Source organism: Diadema antillarum, unplaced genomic scaffold (assembly GCF_040938485.1).
Source record: "Diadema antillarum isolate AM-2024a unplaced genomic scaffold, OU_Dant_1.0 seq00000455_RagTag, whole genome shotgun sequence".
Classification (NCBI taxonomy): Eukaryota; Metazoa; Echinodermata; class Echinoidea; order Diadematoida; family Diadematidae; genus Diadema; species Diadema antillarum.
In genome coordinates, this window is record NW_027271427.1 from 224,178 (window position 1) to 250,252 (window position 26,075).

A 26,075-nucleotide genomic window follows, 5' to 3' on the forward strand; every position below is an offset into this window, starting at 1 on the left:
ATGACACATACCATTAAATATCAATCATACATATGACATAACGACACCACTCAGTCACACAATATAAAAGAGTGATCCCATCTATACAATGCTGTCAAATAAAGCACAGTGAAGTAATAATAGTGAAAATAATCTTAAATATTGCTAACAGTCTCCACAGAATCCTGATAAAGTTACCAGTGCAAAAAGTCTCCACTGTTAAATCTTAATAGAGATGTATAACATTGTCAAATTTTATTTCAACATACAACCACACTAACTAATGAAAACTGTGTCTTTAAGCTTAGAATACAGTCAAGCACTTATCACAAGTCACTTCACAACACCACTTGAGTAAGTGCTTCATTAACACAGGAGAAAATTTAAATTACTTATAATCTCTGACATGAAGTAGTAAAGATCAACATTTGGATATACTTGAAACATCTCTCTTTCACGCAAATCATCTTATTTACCTAGTTTTATTCTGCTGCTTCATTGTTTGTAACTTCATCAGGATAAGGTGGTGACAAATGACAAAGAAATCATAACAACTCTCTAAATAAGCACATAGCATCATCAAAATATGAATGCTCACGTTGCTTGAATCATTAGAAACATTGTAATTTTACTCTAAACATTATGCAAGGGTTCAATGCAATAAAACAAATATGACAACTCAATGAGAATTCAGAGAACAACATTAAAAAGAAACACAATGGTCAAACTGCAAATATTTTTAGAAAATAAATAGGAAAATTCAAATTTGATTAGATAACTTGAAACAAAAATCTTAGATTTCCTTTAATTCTAATTAACCCACATACCTTCAGGACAGAAGTAGCAATTTTGAGTTACTGCAACCTCAGCACCCTCTGCCTATGAATAAAAGAACCATAAGAGGAAATGAAAGGATACTATGTGTATGACTACAATGACAACACAAATAATATCTTAACATTTTCTCATAAAGCTACCAAATGATAAGAAATTAACATACTTTTTGTAGTCAGGTAAACATGAAATATATTTAGTTTCTGATCCATGCTTGTAATTGTATGACTAAGAGCTGCCATTGTGCTGTATACCAGTAATAATATATGATATGCATATCTTCAACATCTAACATGCATTATGAGTTGACAACAAAGTGAATTCAGCAGAATTCCAAAGAGCAAGAAGCTGCAGTTTAAAAATACAAGACAGCAAAATACTTGTATAAAGGTAAGGATTAATCTCCACATAATGCAGCTCTTTGCAAGTGTTGAAGTTGGTAAAAATGTTGGATTAGTGAAATAAATGGTGCACTGGTATTTTGAAGACAAAGAGTCTAAGAAGCTCGTCATGCTGTGACATCAAATCATAGAGAGAAATGTTTGATCTGCTGTATCCTTGTTTGTTTTTGTTTTTCTTCAACTAACTGCATTGCAAAGGTTCCAGCATCGTCAGCGTGTTCAGAATCTGCACAAGTTTTAAATTGATCCTTGGTATTTTTGGACACAATGGACCTTGACATAACTTTTCTTGCAAACCATCAGATCATAGCATTTCGACTCTCTCTCTCCTACTTTCAGTATCAATATACTTTTGATATCAGTACCTAACCATAAGCAATTCATGTGGGTCACTGCCAAGAGCATCTATGGACAAGATTTCAAATCAACCAATCTGAGAGCAGAGAGGATGACTAACCTCAACAAGAAGTTCTTTGTAAATGACATCCCTGGCACCAATGATGCCACTGACCAGTTCATTGCCACAGAGTGCATCTCCATCAGTTACTGAAAGGCCAAGTGCTGTGAAGGTAAGGTGTCAAATGGAAATTGATTACATGGTGCTGAACAGTCATACTTGATTTATTTAAACTCATCTATTTTTGCATCAGTTTGTTTTTGTTGTAACTGATTGACAAACTGCCCTTCAACTTACATGTAAAAAAGGCACAGAATATTCAGTGTTTCAATAGTAGCCATGATAAAAAACAAAAACAAAAAACAAACAAACAAACATGGGCATACATACTTGGGTTGGACTCGAAAGGATTAGAACCAGCACTGGTTGTCAGACAGAAGCTCAGTAGTCTAGTGGATATGACATCCATCTAGTAATCAATAGATCCTTGGTTCGAATGCAAATGATTACTTCTCACGGCTACTAATAATACACTGAATACTCTGCTTTATTAGTATTGTAAAATAGCTGGGAAAAAAAATAAGACTTGGTAAATATATGGCATATACGGTATTTAGAGTGACCCAAGACTGTTACCTTCCAGAGCTATGTTGCCGAGGGTCCTGGGGATGATGCGGAACTCCACAGACTGAGACTGGGATCCACCGACACACACTTTCTGTCTGCTGCGACTCCTCCTTGCCATTCTGAAGTCATTTGTCCTCTCCAGAGTCACTTCCACCTGGATGATTTGACACCATAGGAATGATATTATTAAGATAATTTGTGTAATACACTGAGCACCAAGTTTAATTGGATACAGGGCTTCATTAACAGACATCACTTCTATTATGATTATCACATTTAGAAAGGGTATGTGACATCACTACAAAGGAAAAACCGAAAATGGTAATTTAGTATATGAAAATGCAAAGATGTTTCCATCCATAGCTCACCACCAGACTCTCTGTCAAATAGTTGAAGACGGTCACTCTGACTGGAACGACCTCACCCCTGACCACAGAGTAAGGAAGGGTATAGGAGAGGAAGAATGGCTGGAAGGCACGAAGCTTGGTGGGGGGTGACACACCCACTCCGTACTCTGGTGAGGTGCAGAATCCACTCCCAATCCACTCAGTGACGGTGTCTGGGACCTCCATACTGATTGAAGTCTCACCAGTGACAGAACTGAGATATAAAGTATGATACCATTGACATAATACATAGTATGCAACAACAATGGCTAAGGTCTGAATCATGAGGTTGAAGGTAAAGAATGCATACATGTATTTCATAGACAAAGGCATCAACAAAGAGTTTGGTTTAATGCTCGAAGGCACAATGACATGCATAACCTATCATTAAAATCACCTTAACTATTAAAGGAAATGACAAATATATCTTTTTTGAATCACAGCACTTCTACTGTGGTCCATTCTAGTATCAAGAGTTTGCTTCACCTTTGTCAAATAGCTCTAGTTTTCGACGAAAGTGCCTGTTTTAACAGGAATTTTGCTTCAAGTTGGTGTGTGCCAAACTGGAGATCAGAGATAACTTAGAAGTAAGCTTTATCCCGAATAGGTGGATCCACATCAAGTGTCAGCTTTAAAGGGATCCTATAGTTTTGGTTGAGACCTAATGTCAGGTTTCTAACATTTTTTGATGAGATAATGAGAAACCTCTTATGAAATATGAATGAGCATGTGATTCCATGAGGAATTCAACATATATTTGATGAAAATTGGTTTTGAAATTGCTAAGATACCCAAATCAGAGCGATTCTAATAAAGTATCGGGCCCAAATTTTATTACGATCGCTTTGTTTTACTTTGTTTTTGGATGTTTCAGTCATTCCAAACCCGATTTTCATTGAATAAACTTTGAATTCCTCTTAAAATGGTATGGTCTGCACTATTTCACAAGTGTTTTCTTGGTACCTCGCAAAAAGTTAAAAGCCCAATTCTCCTCCCAACCAATACTGTACCATCCCTTTAAGTATTCTACAGATGGTAAAGACTAAGGTCTTGGACTCACTCAGTCCTTCGCAGGTCCCAGAGCCATGTTTCTGGGAAGTAGGACCTGATCCTTGGTGCCGTCTCAAGGGCATTGCTGGGTATCTCCACCTGCTCTTGGGCATCATCCAAGTCAACATCCACCTTGTTTCTTTGGAGCAGAGGTACAGCAATGGGATCCTCTGCTGTCTCCTCTGCCATATCTAGGGATGGACAAATTAAAGAGTGGTATGACTGCTTTCCTTTCACTCATACAGAAATGTCTGTGCACAGTGATAGGGCATAAACTTTCATGTGGTCAGTATTGGATGTTCTCTAGCTCCCCAGCATTACTCACATAAACTCATGGATATTCTGAATTGTAGAGCTGGGGCACAAGTGAAAACATTTTATGTTGCAGGATCACCACACATACTCCATAGAGGCAGCTCACTTATGACTCAAAACAGCTTCAATGGATGCTCTTAATAGCATATCTGAACATATAACTCTGAATGCAGATTATAATAAATATTCAAGTTGCTAAGTGATGTTGGTACAGTATGTCTTCCTGGATACAGACACAAGTCTTTCCTTTCATCTTCTCAAACTAAGTTTGGCCCTTTTTTGTGTGTGTTTCTATCTCACTGGCAAGACCATACTCAGGCACACCACAATTTCACGCAATGTAACATGGCAGCATGCATCGCTGTGATACATCCACACTACAGTACAAAACAATTGTCACTGTATTGTGATAAAATCCAATATACTACTCAAGCAATGAAATAGAAAACACATTTGAAAGGAGGGAAAAAGTTGAAAGAGAGGACAATGCAACATTAAGGCTGAGGCTAATTTGACTTACCACCACCTTGGGTCATTGAAGCCATGCCAACACATGGACTGGTCTCAACATCCATGTTAGTGATGTAGATCAATCCCATATCCTGTTATCACACCAGCATAAAAGAATATTAACAAAATCAATAAAAGACCAGCTTACTTCACAGAAAGACAGTATAATACATAAGAAAGAATTAAAACATTTCAACATGAAGCTATTCCCCTCCTCTACTGTTCTACAGTGGCACATAAAAATTAAACCTTTAAATAAGTGAGCACACATTTTGGGAGATGAGAAGTCATAGAGGTGCAGAGGAAGTCTTTACATCAATGTAAAACTTCAACTACTCCAGCACCTTTTACCATCTGCATTTTTCTAATGCTATGGACACTTAAATTACATCTGCCAATATCATGAAATTTACATTTCCTCCCCGAGTGCTGTAACACAGCAAACACAATTAATGTATCTTTATCTTTCAATTATGGCACGGTGAGATAAAAACTGACCTTGAATGCCCTGGAGGAATCTTGGTACCTCGCCCCGTATCCAGGGAGGAAGATGCCTCTCTTCTTACGGCCAAGGGGAAAGAATTGTGGGTACTCATCTTCCTCTGGCTCACACCGTGTACTAGGCTCCAGGTAGCCTCCTGTAGAGGACAGCTGATAGCGGTCTAGGGAGGAGAAGATCTGAAAGTACAGAGGAAGCAAAATACACACTTATGTCTTTATACCAGATTCTATATCAGTACAAAGGGCTAATTACTAATAACACAAAAATCACGTACGGTATTGCCACAACTGCCACTCAGTGAATTAACGCGGAAATCATCAACACATGTGGCTTGCTTGGGCATTCCCACTAGTGGAGATACACAGTATATCAAAGTTGGACCAGACAAACATATGGGGCTCAAAAACAAAATATTGCATTGCAATTTGAGCACAGACATGGTGTGATCTTTCTAGTACTGCTCTTACTTAATCTTTATCACTGTTGCAAAAGTAAGTTGGGATTTTCTTTCTTTTCTTTCTTCCCTCCTCCCCCCCCCCCCCCCCCCCCTTGACATAGGCTTCATGGCAGAATAAGGTGAAAGCAGTCTTTACTCTTTGGGTGAATAATGAGATATCAACTAGTCAGATGTAAGTCATGTGTACTGTGTAACTGGCTTGGTGGGAGTTTTGTTGAAGCTGGAATTCCTTGCATATTGCTAGTGATTCCCTATGCATAATGATGTCATGTTGCCACACTGTCACTGATATGTTCATCTTGGACCAACAAAGAAACATAATACCAGAGAGACGTTTTATGACCACGCCTACCTTGTCACCCTTGAGTTGGTTGTCACCACCTAAGATGTGGACACTCCTGTCTACCACACCCACGGCACATAGGGAGCCAGGAGAGGCACGGATGGTGATCTCTGTCTCCGCCCCTGGCATCCGCTCCTCATCACTGAACGAGATGTCCACCTTGAAGACAAAAATCCAGTGGATTTCATCATCACATAAACATCATGTTCTGGTGAAGATAACTGTCCAGTGAAAGTAATCTTTAAATCATATACGGCAATGCTGTACACTGGCAATGATTCAAAGGTCCCTGACCAGTAAAATCACTATCGGACCAGTAACTTTTTTCAGGAATGGACCAGTAAAAAAAAAAGAATAACTGGGTACCTACTGGTCCGGTCCACCAGACAAGTCGGACCAGTAGAAAAAAAAAAAAAAAAAGGTTAGTGCGCAGTCCTGCATACGGGATGATCAGAATACACAAACTCTAAACTTGAAACTTGAAATTTGTCACTGGATCTTTTCAACGACCTATCATTTCCTAAAATCTGCAAATTTTCCACCTTCTATCTCCAAAGATGTCAGAATTTTGCCATGCTACTTCCTTCCTCTTTTCCCTCTTCTCCTTTTTACGCATTTTATCCCATTTCTGATTGCTTGCTGACAGTAGAGGGTTTGATTTGATATGCATTTGACTTCGTGAATTATTGAAGAATACTGCCTCCTTCAAAATAAATATTACATGTGATTAGGAGTGTAAATAAATCACTGCTTTGTAAAGAAGACAATGAAATTTCACAAGGAAAAGACCTGGGCATACAGTCGAAGAATAAAATATAACCTCCATAGCCCCAACAAAATGCACTGTATTGTAATCAGTATCCTATGCTTTCTCTCTTTTTTTTTTCAATACTTGTGTTCTCTTTAGCTTAAAAAGAAATAAACTTTGAGTCAATTACAATACAACATTTTACATACATTTTCCATTGCAGTTAGTAAAGTGATGCATTTAAATTCTATTGCAAAACACTTTGATTTCTGTACAATTCAAGTTTGCAATTCTTAACAAAACTTTTGCATAGACGAAAGCACATCTACATGTATGTCAATTTCTAACTCTCAAGGTATTTCCTATCCATTAAACAGATAAGTGACTACCTGCTGCTTGATCATGGGAAGAAATTTCTCCACCCAAGTCTTATTCACCTCATTCTCAAACTTCTTTTGCACCCTGAAAGCAATGCTGTCTGCGACAATCTCTCCATCAAGTGTGATGTAATAGGCCAAAATCCTCGTCTCGGGCACCATGTCTGATGAGACGCGGAACTTGAGCTCTCGTGAGTAGAGGTCTCCAGGCTCCACAATCACCACAGGAGGATCGGTGGGCGGAACAAAACTGAAGTCAGATGAAAACGAGGACCCGCCCAGTACTGATGGAAGAAGACATGGATTTTAAAGAAAAAAATAATAAAGGAATGGATTTTCCAATGTTGACAGTGACAGTAGCAGTTAGTCAAGACTCTTTATAAAGCTACATTAGTCATACATTTGTAGCTATCACAAGATAGAATGGTGACATAGCTACTAGTTCAAAGGGCATACATTTTGTAGAAAGAGGATACATGCTGCATCATATCTTTTTTTGTACCACATGAAGATATTTCCCTATCTCCTTGTGATGTCATTCTATTGAAATACTGTAAAACAAGGAATTTTCGCGTGCACTTTAATTTTGCGAATTTCGCGAGCGCCAAGATTCGTGAAATTAAAATGCACACGAAAGTCCTTGTTTACACTATTATCATTGAACGTCAGTGGCACTTCGCGAAAATTTCATGCCACGAAAAAGGCTGCCGGTACCAATTCGCGAAAAATTCATGCCGCGAATATATCATGTTTTACAGTACTTTGCTACCTTCATGTGAATTTTTCTAATATTTGTATCAAAAACAGGCACTAAACATCTACTTTTTGTTTCTCCTTTAAATGCAATAAATCAACAGAAATAAACAGCTAAGCCTGCAGGATTATTCTGAGTGCTATACCAGCATCATAATACATTTTGAGGAACATATGGGAACCTTATCACTATCCTCTGGGAAGACTGCATTCAATTTGTGTTTGCTTGTTTGTTTGTTTTGTTTTGGTTTTGGTTTTTTTGTTTTTTTGAGGGGGGCAATGCAGAAATATTTTTACATGTAAACACTGATAAATTCTGAACCTCCATGCTTTGAACTTTTCCTTTATGAAGAAGTCACTGTGAAAAATCTGAGTTATTTTTGAAGAAGTATTATTATATTATAGTATTGCATTACAGAAAAATCAATTCATATTTGCTTGATTCATGACCTCTTTGGGATGAGTCTACATACTATCTAATTGATGGTATGAGGGCAAGTTTGGCAAAAACATTGATTGGGTATTCAAAATAACGACATCACTAGTTGAATTAATGGATTTTGGGGAGTAATTTCACTTTGATAATTTGTTGTGAGAAAGGCTAGCTACATACTTGTACATCATCAGTAGAATTCTTTGGCCAATGTGACAGACAACTGTCTTCAGGAGGTGAATTGACATACACTTTTGTTGGTAAGCCAGCAAATAAAGAGCACACACAGAGTAAAGCTCTAGAGGAGAGATATAAGCAGGAGTATATACAATATCATTCCAATTTACATGCAATGCAAATCAGAAAGGCTTTCCATCAATGTTATAAGGTTCAGCACTATTATTGAACATATTCATACTAGCATTATACAGAAAAAGCGCATAGTATTCAGTTTTTGCTACACCTAGTATTCTGTTCAAATGATATCTGTTAGCAATAAAGTGTGTATACAAAGTAGAAAGTAGTGGGGGGGGGGGGCAGCCAGATTACAGAATAGGGAGAGGCAGAGAGAACACATGCTGTTGGGAGATAGAAAAAGCAAAAGAATACCAGTAGACAGATATAGACAGGGGTACAAGTATACATGTTTGTATATGGACTACTCTACCACACGACAAATAGATAACAAAGATATGTTACTAGATATTCTATTAAAACCCGAACAGGTATGAGAGCTTCTGATTACAACCAATTAGACAAGTATACAATACATGGGGGAAATATGATGATTGACTGGGGGCTCTTCTCTTCAACCTTTGGATGATGAACAATTGCTATAATGCAGTTCCTTTCATGCTTGAAGCATTTCCTTTTTAGTGATGGGCAACACTGACAAATGATGCTTGATTGGCACTTGGGAACAAATAGATAAAAAAAAAAACAATTTCTTTAAATGCACAATTCCTTTCTCACTTTTTAAGTAATAAGGCTGCAGATTAGCCCCTCTGTACAAAAAAAAAAAAAAAAACCTACCCCACAATAACAGCAACAGTAACAAAGAAATCCCCTCCATCTCTAAGAATTGTAACTTGTAAAAAATAATCATGTGCACACAGCGATTAACAAAATGGTGAAGTTTATCTCTCTATTTTTTTTTTTTTTTTTGGGGGGGGGGGGGTCTGGGGGTGCCTAGCTGTTGCCATGGGGTATGTAATTAGCAAAAGTTACAAGTTTTGTCTGGTATTGCATAACATGAGTCAAGAAATGGACTGCATATTTTGATTACAAGACATTTCCTATTGGACCATTCCTTACAAGAATTTGGTATACCAGGTTCCCAAAGTATGTAGACAAGAGTGTCTGCATTCGTGGCCTAAATTCGTGCTTATTTGTGTATTTTCCCCCTTTTTTATGCTGACCAGAAAAATGACTTTGATCAAAAGATTAATTAGAGTTTCTCCTATCAATATCTGTTTGGTTTTTTTTTCCTGTATCAAAACTACTTTTATTTTTGACTAAGGTACCTTTTCAAATGTAGCAGCGCACTTGTTTGGCTATAAAACTCATATGTGACCGGCGACAACAGTTTCAGGCAAAAGTCAGGAATTTTGAAAATGCATATTTTCATGGAATCACATTGCCTTTTTCATTTAATCACATTGCCCATTTCCTTAGCTTTGCATTGATATAAAACACTTGTATTCTCCAGTAGCGTAAGTGGTCATACAAAATGAAATATACATTGTAATGCACTTTTTAATTTGTTAGCCTGACAAAAATGTGAGAAAATGGGCTTTGAAGGTTCACCTCTGCTCAAAGACAATGTCCGAGTGGCGATGCGAAGTGAAAATCACCCATCTGTATGATAGTGCCAATCGAGATTAAGCTCCGCCTCTAGCAACCAGTGCCTTCTGACTGGCTCACAGAGAGAGTCAGGCACCAGGCACCTTCCTCGGAACTCAGCGCATGGAGCCGAAACACAATGCGTTTCACTCGGGTTCGTTTACCGGTACATCTTTCAAGATGGCGGATACGATAATTACAAGCTCACTGGTGTACGTGTGTATTGTGCACGTATTACCTAATGGCATCCACACGCCATGCCCGTGTGCACAGGTAACAGGAGCGAGTGACGCATTCGTATCCACATCTTTACAAATCACATTTTCTGTAGTTGATTTGTTTTTTCATCATGGTGACCCTTTCCAATGCAGAAAAAAAAGCTAGAGCTGGCATGGGTCACGCTTCCTGTTTTGTTTTTCAAGCCGTGCAAGTGTTGCATTTTGTGTGGTGGTTTTTATTGTATTGATAAAACAAACAAACACAACTACTTAGTAGTTTGGTGCAATTTTGATGTTTAATATTTGAATATTGGTCATTTAATATAACCGCTCTTTCCCTCTCCTCTGCTGTCTTTTTGTGTTAACCTGCTGTCCACGTATCCTACACAGTTTCGAGAATATTGTAAGTTTTCTTTTTACATGATTATGTCACTTTGCTGCAATTGACAAGTGAGTTTCCGATCACATGTTTCACGATTTGTGTGGCGATTTGCGACTCTGATGCATTCAAACCATGTTCCCTATCGTATTCGTTTTCACATCGGAAGTCAGTGCTACCTAGTGCTGCTGTTTACTTTTGTTTCACTTCCGTTGTTGAACACTGCAGTAGAAAAGCTTGGATAGAAAGCCGAACGAAGAGCATACTTGTACACTACACAGCAAGCATATCTATTGTAGCAACAATGGAGCATGCATGTGTGCACAAAACATTCCTGTAACGCTGCGAGACGTGTTTCCGAAAGCCGAACTATGTAAATGTGTGCGACGCACTAGCCAATTACACGCAAGACGCCATGCCGCAGCAACACTGGGCATATTGGCGTGGCATTCGAAAGAAGATCGAAACTGACGAGTGCGATCCAACATAGGGAGTTTAAAATTCCATTTTCAATAGGAAAATCTTAATCGTATGCAATGAAATTTAGTGTAAATGTAGAAAACATATGGGTCATTCCACGTCAAATCATCCAATTTTCAGACAACTTGTAACCCAACCCCCTCCAATTTTTGTGACAAGCATTGGATGATTTGAAATGGATTGACCTATATCAAAGATTCTATTTCTACAAAAACCCCAAATCTACAAAAATAATGGTCAAAATCTTTGTACCCAGCCTTGGAGGGAATTAGCTCTTGCAATTTTTGCCTGAAACCGTTGTCGCGGGTCACATATGAAGACGTACGCAGCAGTCAAGGATGAGCTCACCAGATTATGACTTTCGTTGACCACATTCTGGTACCCTTAACGTAGTACACAACATAAGAGTCCAATGCATGCTCTATTCATAGCTTACGTCCAATGACATTTTGCATTGTTCATTGTTTTCTGGTTTTTTTTTTAAGTAAATGCTGGTATAGATAAAGAGTGGATATGACTTTCCATCACGCTCAGAGGGGCTAGAGTGTATACAGGGAGCAGAGTATAGTTCACTTTGCAATTGTAAATGAACACAAATATTAGCATAAATGACAATTGCAACTAATTTCAGCAATTTATCATACATGCAGAAGATGAGAAAATAAATCACATAAAGGTGACAAGCTTTCCATTAAATCTTTACTCTCAAGACAGTACTTTCAACAACACAAACACGATTACAAGAACACAATGCTGTACATAAGCATGGCATTTTTTTGTGTGTATATTTGAGCAATTTCTATCTACAGCAGTGACAAGAGGCAAGCAACCTTGCTAGAAAGAATTGACTGTATTACCCAAACTCAACGGAATTGAGACAAATTGCAAAGAACCATCTTCACCAATCCCTGTGAAAAAATTACAGGAACAAGAAGAATGACAGACTCAATGTGGTACAAAAGACACACAAAACTGGAGCATACAATGTACATAGATGTGTGGGCTTAGATGAGTAGATACATGTGGATGATAATGATGAAAGGAAATGATGTCTAGAAACAGTAAAGAAATAGAGAGGAGGAAAAGAGAAGAATGAGACAGGTGTTATACATGCTGGGCTGAAAACGGTGGTCATGCATAGGAAATGATTATGAACAGCACATGGTACAGGATGGATGACAGGTTGTCTAACAGGAAACACATTTACACACACGTGCACGTTCAAAGATGACAAAGCGGAAAAGATGAAAGGGTAAATAAAAGGAAAAGATGAACAGGTTAAAAAAAGAATAATAATAAGCATGCCATAGGTGCAGGTTAAGCAAACATGACCACAACATAGAGTTGACATGAAAATAAATAGGATTAGGCATAGTGTAATAAAACAAATCTTATTCATGCTTTATGCATCAAGATCCCTTAAATCTGCACAGGTATTTGAAGAATTATCATGACCACTGAAGAATACAACAGATATGCTGGATTACAGTATAAATCTAGGGTAAATGTCTATTGACCATTCCACAATTTCTTGAAATTGTTTACTTCTATGATAAAATACAATCAGTGGTAACATTCACACAGATAAATTAAATCTAGAGAGAGGTGTACACTATTTCATTCTCATTGTAACTGAATTACTTTTCATCTGCCTCAAGCACTAAGACAAATCAACTTAACTTCTCTGAGGTACACTTGAATGGACAATTCTAAAGAAATTTGTGTGTCTTTGCATCAATTAATCTTGACACAACTGTCCTTCAACACCTCTAACTCGGCAATATTACATCTGACATACTCACATTTTAGATAGGATCAGATACAGTGTATATATCAACATATTCTGCAATTAACTGAGTAGTTGTCTATTCTTGTATTCTTCTCTGTACTACAAAGTCATAAATTTTGTAGAAATATACAAAAAATAAACATGTCCACAGTAAGACAAAATGGCATTAAAATCATTTACAGCAAAGTATGAATTATTTTGATGACATTCAATCCCAATCACCCTGTACATGAAAGACGACATAGCACCTGAAATAGTTTTTATAATACCACCCAAGTAAAATTTATGAAACATTGAAACACTAATTACTAAACTGACACAACCAACCATTCAACTCTGAAACAAGAAGGAAAAAAAAAAAGCTGCAAGGGAATACTGAGAAGACATTTGTCGTAGATTCACTCTGAGGGTTTTATTTTTGCTTCTCAAAGATGGCGGTCTCATTAGAATGAAGAAAATGGCATGGTATTGATTGCCATCAATTCCAATAAAGCATAAAAAATAAAACAGTACATCAAGAGTATGGCATGGTACTGGAAATGGACATATAGACAGGTTAACACTAGACTTGATAAGAGTTAGGAAAGTAAGCAGAGACTAAGATGGAAGGTTTGACCCACCAGAGGGCAGCATTGATGGCAGGTCACTGGCAGCTCCAGCAGAAGGCCCTTCCTCAGCAAAAGAGGGCATCCCATCCACAGAGGGCACCCCATCCACAGACTCCATGTCTGGTGCCGATGGCTCATCACTGGGTGAGCCTTCTGGTAGCCCCTCTGCTTCTCGTCTGGGCCTCTTGTTGGGACGGTAGAATCTGGTCGGGATGATGTTTCCTCTTGACATCACCTGATGACACATTCAAAGATTTGTGGAATGTCCGTGAAGTATGGAAAAACAAAGAGAGAAGATACTGCACAAATAGATAAATCCAATGAAAAGAGATGAGAACCCAGTTGGCAATAATATGATTTAAGTGATGAACAATAAAATCCAAGCTCATGGATACATATCATTTGAAAGTACCTATTAGCTAGAAAACAATCTGACAGGGCAGACCTCAACCAAGCAGCAAATTTCCACCCACATACACATGCTCAAAATCATCCAATTTCCTAATATAGAAGCCTTTTGTTTACATCATCAGTTTCAAGCCATGTGGCATATCGCCCAGCAGAGCATGCGCTTTAGAATGCGAATGCAAACCTCAAATACATGCCAGCATGAACTCCCTATGCAATGACCCTTTCAGCAAAAAGATATATAATCTTTCAAAAATCCATAAAAATTCCTGGATCACCTTCAAAATTTAATCATCTGTTCCCTATGTCATTATCAACTTCCTCCAAATCCATTCTCAAATTTTTGAGCTATTTTGTACAAAGACAAACCAACAAACAAACCAATGCCGATGAAAACATAACCTCCTTCCTTAGCAGAGGTGATAAAATCAGGAATGTTGGTAGCCAAACTGGTTTCTGAGTGCTGATGAACATTCCCTGAGCACTGAATTTCTCAAAGGATGACCATTCTCAATTTAAGACAGCATAAAGTGATCTATGCTCTAATAGCTGCATTATGTTGTTACTTCACTTTCCTCACACATTTTTATTCAGACATTTTTAAAAACAACTAACATAAATAATGTTGTCCTAAGCCAAACTCTGTGTGCAACAAACAATGCGACTCTTAAGAGTGACTTACCACAAATCTGAAGCGGAAATTTTCTTCAGGATCATTAGCAGTGTAGTCAATCCTCAGCGTTTGCTCAGACCCAACAGCCGCCATGCCCCTGATAGGAGCAAGCTGAAGGAAGCTGCCCGTGGGGGAGTACTGGGGACGAGCATAGTGGGAGGTAGCTGGGTCATGCAGGGTGTACGCCCTGTTACGCCCAAAGGACACTGGTGGAGGCGTGAAACCTGGTGCGAATGCCTGTATGACAGTGAGCAAACATGCAAAAAAATAACACATGGTCAGAAAACATGGCTTAATGTCAGCATCAATTATCACTCTTGCACCATTGTACCGAAGAGGAGATTGACTTCTGCAAAAAGATTTCCATTTACAATCTTTAGCATTTTTTTGTTTCTACAAGCCTACAGTACATGAATGTTTAGATATTAGTTATTTACAGACATTGTGTGATTTAAGATTGTGTCCAATCCATCTCTGCTTTGTTTATTCTGAGAACTTACTCTGCATACTTCTTCCTTTTCATAACTTTACCACTTAGAAACAATGTATTATGCATTTAAGAATATAATTGCTCTTACTATAAGTATTTCTAGTAAGAGACACCAATACCAATACACACTCATGCTAAAGTAGAGCCAGAATGGAGGGTCTTTGAGCACCAGCCCAATCACACACATGATTGAGTTATGTCCCCAGTGCACTACACCTGGGGGCTCAAGCCAGAGCATTTCATTTTCAGATTATTTGAGGATCAAAATGGAACACATTTTGTTTTGCTATAAAGAGCAATTTTCTAGTCCACAAGTTTCTCTTTTGTTCTACTCGACAGAGAAATATAGCTAAGATAATGTCATGGGACATGTAAGATAAAAGGACTCAATAGTTAAAACATCCTGTCAAAGAATGTAAGCGCCAGGTGGGACTCGGAAACTCCCATACAAGAGCCTCGAGCCCTATCCACTGTAACACAGTGCTCCCGGATAGTGAGAGTATGTTGTGTCAGGATGAATCTAGCTCACCACAGAGAGAACTCACATAGAGATTGAGGCTGGTAGCTGTGATGTTGATGTCAGTGACGACAAACTCAATGGCGCCCGTGTCAGGTGAAGTGAAATTCCTCTCAAAGATCTTGCCCTGGTCAGAATTACAGCTGAGGCTGATCAGCCGATCTCCCGCAGGACTCCCATCAGGATATGTCACCAAGATCTGTCAACATGAACAACAAAATAAAGCTTGTGTCCAATTCACACCCAACCAAACACATAAGCCCTATGAACATTGCAACGAGTGCTACCTGCAAGCAAAACTTGTTCCTGGTGTGAACTAATGTCAGTCTAATTTGAGACAACATGCTTACTAGTATCATGAAAATTTAGGTGCATCTTTAACAATTTGGATAAGTCTCTTGGTCACTCCAATTTCAACAATTACTGGTCAACTGCTGCCAGAAAAATGTCTTGGTTTTGATGGATTCTGATGATTTGAAACTGACATGTTCATACATTCTTTTTCTTTTCATCTTTTATAGTGTATCTGAGCCTTCTCATTTTAATAGGCAGCTTAATCTGTTTACCTCTAAATTTTGCTTGGTATAAAAGCACTTATTATGTCAATATCCAAGTTATCAATATATTCCATCACTACTGGTATCATCCCAGAAATTAAGCATTCAGTTGATCTCTATGACTTTTATTACACATTTCCATAATACAGGATAGATAATCTGCATCCAAGAACCATAAACACCTTGAAGACTTGTCCCAAGTATACTTGTGCAGGTTTCTATTGGAAAACGTAAGTTAAAGCAAAACCAGCTTGTCCTCAACAGGTAAACATTAAATGTCTCTTCTCTGTCTACTCCTTCTTCACGACCAAGTAAGGGAACTGAGTCTGACCTTGCCATAGTAGGGAACACCTGGTTTAAAGATGTTGGGAGCATCAAACTGGAGTTTGAGGGCATCTCTGGTGATCTTTGAACTCTCACTTGTCGCCGTCAGCATAACACCTGCAGACCAGCAGATCAATCAAAACACAAACAACTCCATAAGGGTGATAAAAGCAACCAAAAAAAAAAATTGGAGTTTGTGTCACTTTGAACATCAACACAATTTGGATCTGTCATTCTACATATTAAGTGAACGAGACATGTGAAATTTTCTCAAATAAAGTTTACATATTTGTGAGGTATGTACATTGAACTTCAGTCCTCATATTAAATAAGTAATATGTACTTACTGTAAAATTGCTTTCTATACATACAAAATTAAACAAACAAACATAAGTCAAGACAGTGCCTGGGTTATACGCAAAATTTAGATTTAAGAATTCAGGGAACACATACATTTTGTGTAAGATGTATCAGTTTACATGTATTTCATCACAACACAACCTCTTTGGTCACATATAAAAACATGCAAAATCATGGATTCCCTTGTTCAGCCCTGTCTGGTAAGTGGTATGAATATGAGAACTATGTCTGTATCAGTCACTACAATATGACACATAACCATATGTCTGGCACAATTTGAAATCTTCCCAACACCATCTGAGCAAGTATCTATCACCATAAAAAGTATTTCCACTAATTTTCAACAATTTAAAAGTAAACATCTTAGAGCAAACTGAGTCAAGTAGTGCAGCAAAATACGACAAAGAGCAGTTGCTTCACACTTCCAAGCATGGCTCAGGGTAATTAGAAATGGCGGGGGAACCCCAGTTAACATCAACTCATAGTCTGGTGACAACCACATCATGAATGACTTGATGACATCAGTCTCTCACTCACAGACACCCGAGGGAATTGGCAGCACTTCCTGAGAGAGGTGAAGCAAGACCTCAACTCTTAGAATCACCTTGTCTCCCAAAGACATAGAGCAGAACTCACGCTCATAGTCTCTGCTATACCTTCACCATGAGAACAAGACGGGAAAACCAATCACTGATGATCGTTTTGGCAAAGAAGGGCAACTTGAACAGGTGCAAGTCAGGAGAATCAATTTAGCCTCTGGATTTCTATGTCCTTTTGATTGAAATCTCTGTCAGTTTCTACATCTAAATACAGATAACAAGAAGTTGTATGTCCTCTCTGACTTGTTCAATAATATCCAGAGTATAATAATTGTAGAAAACTTTTATGATTCCTATCAACTAAGTATTGCAAATACATGGTATCTCTGTTTCCTTAGATGGTCACTGACACTAAAAACAAAAGTCTGTCGATATGCATAATTATCACTGCCACTCTCTGCATTTTAATTTTCATAAGTTTTGCTCACAATGGGCATTTTACCTGAAACTTCCTATTATAACTTGTATGTGATTGTTACTAGTACCAACCTCATTGAAATGTGCTGCTGGCACAACCTTCACTTTGCCTGGAAACATAACAACCACTGCCTCTGCAATTAGCATTCTGAAACAAATACCATTACAAATACCACCAAACACTACCACTACCACTCTTCACATCATCACCACCACTGATGGCACCACTAATAACATCATCATTATCATCAAAATTGCCTTCACTGCAACCACTATCTTGATCATTACCATTGCTATTACTACCAACAGTTCCACCACCACTACCATTACCTTCATCACCACCACTTTCATTATTTCTACTACCACCATGACAACAAGGAAAAGTAGAAATTACGCGGTGCGTAATATATGTCCCCGCCGGAAGTAGCATTTTGTAACAAAATGTACAATACAGGTCAAAAAATAGGGGTCAAAGGTCAAAGAAGTCAAAGGTCAAAATTCTGTGTAGAAGTGTTGAAGCCCTCACCTAGTGCCATCACATAAAGCAAACGGAATCGAAATCGGGTTAGAAATGGCGAAGGAGTAGCATTTTGTAGCAAAATGTACAATACAGGTCAAAAAATCAAGGTCAAAGGTCAAAGAAGCCAAAGGTCAAAATTCTGTGTAGAAGTGTTGAAGCCCTCACCTAGTGCCATCACATAAAGCAAACGGAATCGAAATCGGGTTAGAAATGGCGAAGGAGTAGCATTTTGTAGCAAAATGTACAATACAGGTCAAAAATCAAGGTCAAAGGTCAAAGAAGTCAAAGGTCAAAATTCTGTGTAGAAGTTTTGAAGCCCTCACCTAGTGCCATCACATAAAGCAAACGGAATCGAAATCGGGTTAGAAATGGCGAAGGAGTAGCATTTTGTAGCAAAATGTACAATACAGGTCAAAAATCAAGGTCAAAGGTCAAAGAAGTCAAAGGTCAAAATTCTGTGTAGAAGTTTTGAAGCCCTCACCTAGTGCCATCACATAAAGCAAACGGAATCGAAATCGGGTTAGAAATGGCGAAGGAGTAGCATTTTGTAGCAAAATGTACAATATAGGTCAAAGGTCAAGGTCAAAGGTCACGACTGAAATTCTGTGTAGAAGTTTCAAAGCTCCCATGTAGTGCTATCATATAAAGCAAACAGAATCAAAATTGGCTCATAAATGACAGAGAAGTAGCAAATTGAAGATTTTGATCACACACGGACGCACACACGGACGGACACATGGACACACGGACGGACGGACGGACGGACGGACGGACACACGGACACACACACGTACAGAGCCCGTTTCATAGTCCCCTGCTCGAACTCGTTCGGCGGGGACAACAACTGCTTTAACCACTACCACTACCATCACCATCACATCTACCAACAACTCCCCACAATCAAATCCACCTCCATTACTACCACATCCACTACTACTACCACCGCAATCACTACCAACACCAACACTTCACTCATCACAACCCTGTATACCAACATCTGTAATGACTGCGATGGAGCAACATACCTGTGGATGCCTCTGTGTACTCTACATCCACACTCAGACGAGCATTCCAGAGGGAGAAGTCGGTGGAATTGAGTTCAAACCGCCACACATCCACTGGAAACTCACTACATCCAGACGGGCCAGTGTCCTGTATTGATGTGAAGAAGACATTTCCATTCACAACTGCAGATTTTATTGGGGGATCACGATGAAAATCAGAAAAAACAAGGGTCATTAACAAAGTAATTTGGTTGGATGCGATGACCTCCTCTGGATACCTCTGTACAAAAACACTTTGTTGTATTAAATTTCATTGCACTCATTTTTAAGCAGTTCTCAATTATTGAGTGAACACTATAAAAGAAATAGAAGTAGAAGTGTTGTTATTGTAGCAGCAGGTGTAGGAATATAATAAAGTGCATGGGTAAATTTTCAACACTGGATAAAACTTATTTGTAAAACTATTACTTTCCCATTTCTACTAAACTATCAACAAAGAAATCAGAGGAGAGTTATAATTGACACATAGAATTGTTTCTTACCTCTATTCTGCGGTTGATCGTCCTACGTTCACGAGAGTTCCAACCTTCACTTTTAACTGTGACTCTGGCATTGAAGAATCCCCTTACAGGCTGGCCATATGTGTACCTTGTAAAAACAAAGGAGATGTAAGTGGTACATGGAACAGATCAATGCACTGGCATTTATGAACATGACTGTGACATTGCAGCCAGCCTGATTGTAGTTGAGAACTCTTTTAACTTTATATATTGTTGTGTTTACTTTTGAAATCTATGCCTCTTTACAAATATGTCATCTACACATGCACGATGAACAGTTTTGATCATAAACCTATTAAAATGACAAACATCAATGACCTGTCATTTGTCATGCTAAATATGTGTCACAGAACATAACTACTGTTGACATTTTATGAATCAAAACTCTGCAAACACAATACCTTTCTAATATTACATGTGTTTTCAAGGAATGAAAAGTATTATCCATTAAATCTAAATTCATGAAGTATGTATTACATATATATGATGTGTTATCATTTTATTGAATGAAGCAGTATTTGGTAATGGTAATTCATCAAGAAAGTTATACCATGGAATATAAAAAATTATGATTATCGTTTCAATAAATCAGTGTGAACAGTACACCCCTATCCCCATTAGTGCATTTTGTCTTTCATGAGAAGTTCCCCTCTTGCTTTCTCATGGGTTGTTGCTTGAATATGTATGATTGGTTGTTCATTAATTGTTTGAAAAGGAGCTGGTATGATTGAACAAAGAACAGAATGACCAAAAGCTCAAACAGAAGGCATGTGTACAAGGATAACAGGATAGATAATATGACTGGGTAGTGTCATCACCTAAAGAACGACAACAAACACGACTTACATTTAATCACACAAGTTTATCATTTAACATGTCCTTCAATATGCATGTGTACGCATCTAGCACATTCACTCCATCAGATATCCTATTAACTTTTGTCCACACAGGCTGTCATATTCTGAATCACAATCTCACTAAAGTTTAGCCAAACACGACATTGCATCGCTTGACAATTCTCACAAGTCAAAAGCATCGATGAGAACAAATGGGTACACTTGGCTCCTACCAATGGCTTGCACTTCACTCTTGATTAGTCACACCCATCTACTATACGTTCATCCACCTGTCGATCATCTTCCATTGCATAACTCACAACAGTTCTTGACTGGGTCCCTCTCTTTCAGGAAGTGGTGGTAAGACAATAAATTACACGCCACAGCTACTCCCTTGACTCATGGAATTATTGTCTCCAGGTGCCAAGATGCAGGTCAATCATTCATAACGAAGTACAGTTTTTCCCATCCCAATCCCCCCCCCCCCACACACACTAACACACATTCTGTCCCTCTGAACACCTGTCAGATCAACAATAAAACAAACCTTTAATTTGTGGGCTACAACACAGAATTTCTCTTTCCTTCCCACAGAGGTCAGTTTTATGCATTATTAGTTAACTGTTTGCAAGGCTATCTCATGAAGTCGAACAGTGTGTGGTACCATCGGCTGAGATGAGTATTTTCTTCTAAACAAGTCTGTGAGATCAGGGCTCGACACGAACGGTGGCCCGGTGGCCCGGGGCCACCAAATTTCAGAAAAGGGCAAATTTGGTGGCCCACCTCGGGCCACCAAATTTTTTTGAAAAGTGTGTCAATAAATTCGTAACTTTTTGCGCCGGAAATGCATAAATGCATGCAGTGAGTGTGCGACTTATTAAAAGAAATGGACTTTTATCAATGTTGGTTTTTTTTTTTTCGGGCCACCAAATTTTTCTCTCGGGCCACCAAAAATTTGAAATTGATGATTTTGGTGGCCCCATCGGGCCACCGAAAAATAAAGTTAGTGTCGAGCCCTGCAAATGAATGAGCTTACCTTCCACAGACCTTGACGGTGATATTTGTTGCATTGATCATGATGAATGGCGGTGGTGTGATGATGATCTCAAACTTTGGAAGCACTATGGAGGATGAAGATGCCAGGACATGATCTAGAATTCTGAACTTATCATTTATTACTTTGCTACACCCATGACAAATTACAAAATGTTGCACAAACTGACTACTAAGGAAAAACTAGAGACTGATTAAGACTGTAAATGTGCTGCACAAGTCTGTTGTTTTCCAGCAAAACTTGCAATGTCCAAACTGGACCCAGTTGGAAGATCTAGCTATTTATTGTAGAATGCATATCATAATATTTCCATGTTAAATCATGATCATTGTATCAAATTAATGACATGTGGTATGAGTGAGTCACACAGGGAAGGCAGAGATATGCAAAGATAATAGAACAGAGGCTTAAAGGAACAGAATTGTAAACAACTCATGCCTGATCAAAACTCTTAAAAATCCATGCAACTTGGATTCTACCATGACACACTCTTATGTGCATTACTGTAAAGCAAGATATTTTTGCAGTATAAAACTTTCTAGACTTGGACGCGACAGCCTTTTACGTAGCATGAAATTTTTCCGAATTGCCACTGCCATTTAATGCATATATACAGTTGTATATACACCCTGCACATTGAGCCCCACATTGAGGGTGCAGTCACCAAAGATGTTCTCATTTTAACAACTGACCGTCCACACTGCTATTTCGACTGTCCCCAAGCTGCGGGGCAATCGAGGCTTTGGGCAAGCCCTGCCACTTGAAACCAGATCAGATGCATGTATGTACATTTGATGACTACAGCTGGATGCTATCAATTATGCCCCAAGGTCATTCTCCCCTCCAAACTTTGTCCCTGGACGAACAAGTCCAAGTGAGCATTCACATTACGGTTTTTGAAGAGAAAGTCCCAAAGCACCAGACTATCCCCACATTGCAGGGACTAATGTGAATGCGGGCTTAGTGTAAACATGAAGCGAAGTAGCTTCATGGTGTAGACAAGAACTTTCGCATGCATTTCAATTTTGCGAATCTTAGCTCTCGCGAAATTTGCAAGATTGAAAAGACATTTCAGTACCTATATGTACCAGATGGGCAATTATTTTTTTATTGCAAAGACTGGTAGTGTTATATATCACATCTGTTTTGATTTGCACTCCTAAAGACTATCATTACTTGGTAATAACCTTACCATATTCATCCACCTCAAATGTCTTGGAAGATTTCCTGCCCTTGTGGACAGCGTTAATGGTCCAGGTGCCTAACACAGGGTCAGGGGTCATGGGAAGTTCTAGGTCTATGAGTCCATCAGACCCCTCCTGGTTCCTCCACTGCTGCATGCGGACGCCATTGGGGCTCTCAATCCAGATCTTGCTGACCTACAAGGATTAAAACAAAGTACTGCATCATAGCAAAGAAGCCTGGATTAGGTAAATTACGTGATGCAGATTATGAGATTACTGGTTGTGATACAATGCACTAAAAGTATGAATGACTGTAGCATATCTTTTCAATTATTTTAGATTATTACAATGTTAATGTGCTGTCAAACCCTATTTTAACTGTGCTATTTGAGACCAAGTTTTTACTGTGGGGGTCAATTTGACCCCCCCTTCAGATCTCGGCCGCCAATCGCGCGATTGCCGCAAAATTTTGCCTGAACATAGAGCCAGATGTCAACTACAATATTACATGGTCATACAATAGAAAAATGTTGATTTCATATTTTCGAATAAATCAATTCTGCAAATTTACCCATTTACCCATTAAAGGATTGCTAAATTTTTGTGTCAGAGTTCCTCAAGACACATCAAACAATTTTCTTGTAACAAAAATAGCGCAATCAAATTCATTTTCTTTTGTTTCTTATAGTTTTGCTAATTTCCTATGTATTTCATTGTTTTTTCGACCTTTTGTTTTCTATTGTTTTTTTTGCCAAAATTTGTGGCAGGCACTTTTTCAAGCTTAGCCACTTTAGAATTGATTAATTTCAATGTTCAAAAGTTGAAATAATCTAATTTATATCAATTAAGCAAAAAAACAAAATTTGCATTGGATTTGCACATGAAATCATGAATTTGAGCTGTTTTTGGGTTGACATGCATATGCAAAACATTGTGTAACTTCAGAATGGTGTACAATGTACCCAGACGTCGCAAATTTGGTCTCAAAATATGCGGGAGACTTCAATGAAAAAAGTCATGAAACAACATGGCAAAATCTTTGCGCGTTGCGAAATCACGGCGAGAAATGTCGAAGGGGGGGGGGGTCAATTTGACCCCCCCTTCAGTTAAAATAGGATTAAATGCATTAAGTCTTCCACACATCTTCCCAAATATCCTTAAAATCTCATTTCACAATGCCAACAGATTTCACCGTGTCATGAGATAAATTGAATGAAACTGTATGCCATGGCATGACTCTAGGCCTATTTCTTTGTTTGTTTTTTTAATGCAAATTTTCAGTGATGTTTCTTTTTCTTCTTTTTTTCTTTTTGAGGGTGGTTGTTCTTCCAGTTACCAAGCTGTCCTGTTACAAAGAGTTTTGTAAAAACATGATTTCTAAGATGATGTGAAATTTTCTGCATTATTATGCTGACGAAATGCATTTTTGTTCATGATTTTTTTTTTTTATATTTAGGCTGAGGCCTATACATGTATGTTTATAAACTAGTGTTTTTGGCAATGTGAAACCCCTCCCTTGTCATATCTGCTCTCTTTAGACTGGCATCGTTCATGTAACATAAATCACTTATCCTGTCATTAGGAAAGTACTTGACCTCAAGAATCCCTGTCTTAAAGTTTTCAGGATAGCAGTCCCTTCTTTCTTCAACAACTGCTCTACATTCAGTTCACTCAGACATTGCTGACCCCCCATGACCCTGGGGACATCAGGTGAATATGTAGGTCACACTAAATAGGTCACCCAAGAGCACACCTCCTGAGCAATTTGTTTTCCTGAGACTGAAGGCCACTTTCTCCTACCATGGACCTGCTCCAACACAGGAGTCTTGGTGGCAGAAAATACCCAGGAGCCAGTAATAACATCATCATAGAAATATGAGTAACCCAAGGGCTTAGCAAATCAGTTAAACCTGTCCATAGATTGGGAATGGGTAGTAAATTGCGGTGGTGGTGGTGGTGGTGGGGTAAATTAAATCTGCAGCATTTCTGGTTCTTACCCAATTAAGGAGAAAATTGAATCATGACAGTCTCACAATGTGCAGTTAATTTCTTTCAAAGAGGGCCACTCTCACTAAAAAAATGTTGCAAGATTGAAATGCTTCGTGAACTCTTGCGAAGAGTTGTTTATTTGGTGGCTCAATCGACAAACTGACCTTCACGGACATAAAGATGCACCAATTATTCAGTGTTCTATGAGTAGCAATGATTTTTAAAGAATGTTATTCATATTTTTTTTGTCTTTATTCTTTACATTTGTTATCACTAATCTTTATATGTGTGGTAGTACTGACACCAAAACCAAAATGATCATAATTGAATGAAATGTGACTGCACTCACATTTACACTAAGTCACTGCAGTAGGAGGTAAAACATGTTATTTTGCTTAGAATTTGATCATTATATGGTTTACTGCATTGATTTGATGTTTATATGAGAAAAAAAAAATCTTTTATGTTTTTCTTGATTTTGGGGGCCACTAAAAACTAAAATTTGACTATTCCAATGGCCCAAGTGTGCCACAACAACAAAAAAAGAAAAAGAAAATAAGTGTTGAACCTTGGTATTTATGGTATAGACAGTATAGCTGAAACATTACGCTAGAAAATTGATGAATCTAAGTTAGAAATATACCTTTTCAGCCATATCATTTTACATAATTCAATATAATGCTACCAAACTCACACAGGCCTTTCAATGTAATGAAATGAGAAAACATAATATATTTACCAAAAACACACACAATCGGCATCATTAGGTGACATTCTGTCCACTTTGGTTTCTTTTAATGTGGTTTAAAAAAAAGGAAAACATGGTATTTGTGATGAGAAAGAAAAGAAGCAATCACTTACAGGCAAGAGGTCAGGCTTCAGGTCTTGATTGATGTTGATTATCCTGAATTTCACTGCAAAATGAGAGAATAAAAGGCAAAATCAGTAACTCCAAAGTATGCATCACTTAGTTGTTCAAGGGGAAGTCCAAACTGAAAATCAGTTTGTATGACTATAAGCAGCAAAACTAGAGGAACAGAACAGTGAAAGTTTGAACATATTCTGCTTGATACTAAGAAAATTATATTTTGAAATTGTGATTGATAAAAAAACACACACACAAATTGGCAATTTTATGATGTCACATGGAAGCTT

General features: G+C 38.2%; 1 protein-coding gene across 1 annotated transcript in view; it reads right to left on the reverse strand.

Annotated features, from left to right (window-relative positions):
- LOC139732911 (pregnancy zone protein-like) overlaps positions 1 to 25,829 on the reverse strand; it is a 47,447-nt gene extending 21,618 nt beyond the window's left edge. Inside the window, exons 1-19 of the mRNA XM_071643749.1 lie at positions 25,782 to 25,829; positions 22,940 to 23,126; positions 21,730 to 21,814; positions 19,840 to 19,945; positions 19,319 to 19,445; positions 16,405 to 16,514; positions 15,545 to 15,715; positions 14,519 to 14,746; positions 13,441 to 13,663; positions 11,889 to 11,939; positions 6,987 to 7,210; positions 5,811 to 5,960; positions 4,998 to 5,177; positions 4,510 to 4,591; positions 3,685 to 3,865; positions 2,607 to 2,838; positions 2,248 to 2,392; positions 1,672 to 1,775; positions 807 to 858 (exon numbers count right to left, since the gene is read on the reverse strand). Coding sequence (XP_071499850.1) covers positions 807 to 858; positions 1,672 to 1,775; positions 2,248 to 2,392; positions 2,607 to 2,838; positions 3,685 to 3,865; positions 4,510 to 4,591; positions 4,998 to 5,177; positions 5,811 to 5,960; positions 6,987 to 7,210; positions 11,889 to 11,939; positions 13,441 to 13,663; positions 14,519 to 14,746; positions 15,545 to 15,715; positions 16,405 to 16,514; positions 19,319 to 19,445; positions 19,840 to 19,945; positions 21,730 to 21,814; positions 22,940 to 23,087 — 2,599 coding nt within the window. The 5' untranslated portion in view covers positions 23,088 to 23,126; positions 25,782 to 25,829. The remainder of the gene's footprint in view (positions 1 to 806; positions 859 to 1,671; positions 1,776 to 2,247; positions 2,393 to 2,606; positions 2,839 to 3,684; positions 3,866 to 4,509; positions 4,592 to 4,997; positions 5,178 to 5,810; positions 5,961 to 6,986; positions 7,211 to 11,888; positions 11,940 to 13,440; positions 13,664 to 14,518; positions 14,747 to 15,544; positions 15,716 to 16,404; positions 16,515 to 19,318; positions 19,446 to 19,839; positions 19,946 to 21,729; positions 21,815 to 22,939; positions 23,127 to 25,781) is intronic.
- Positions 25,830 to 26,075: the final 246 nt, after the last annotated feature.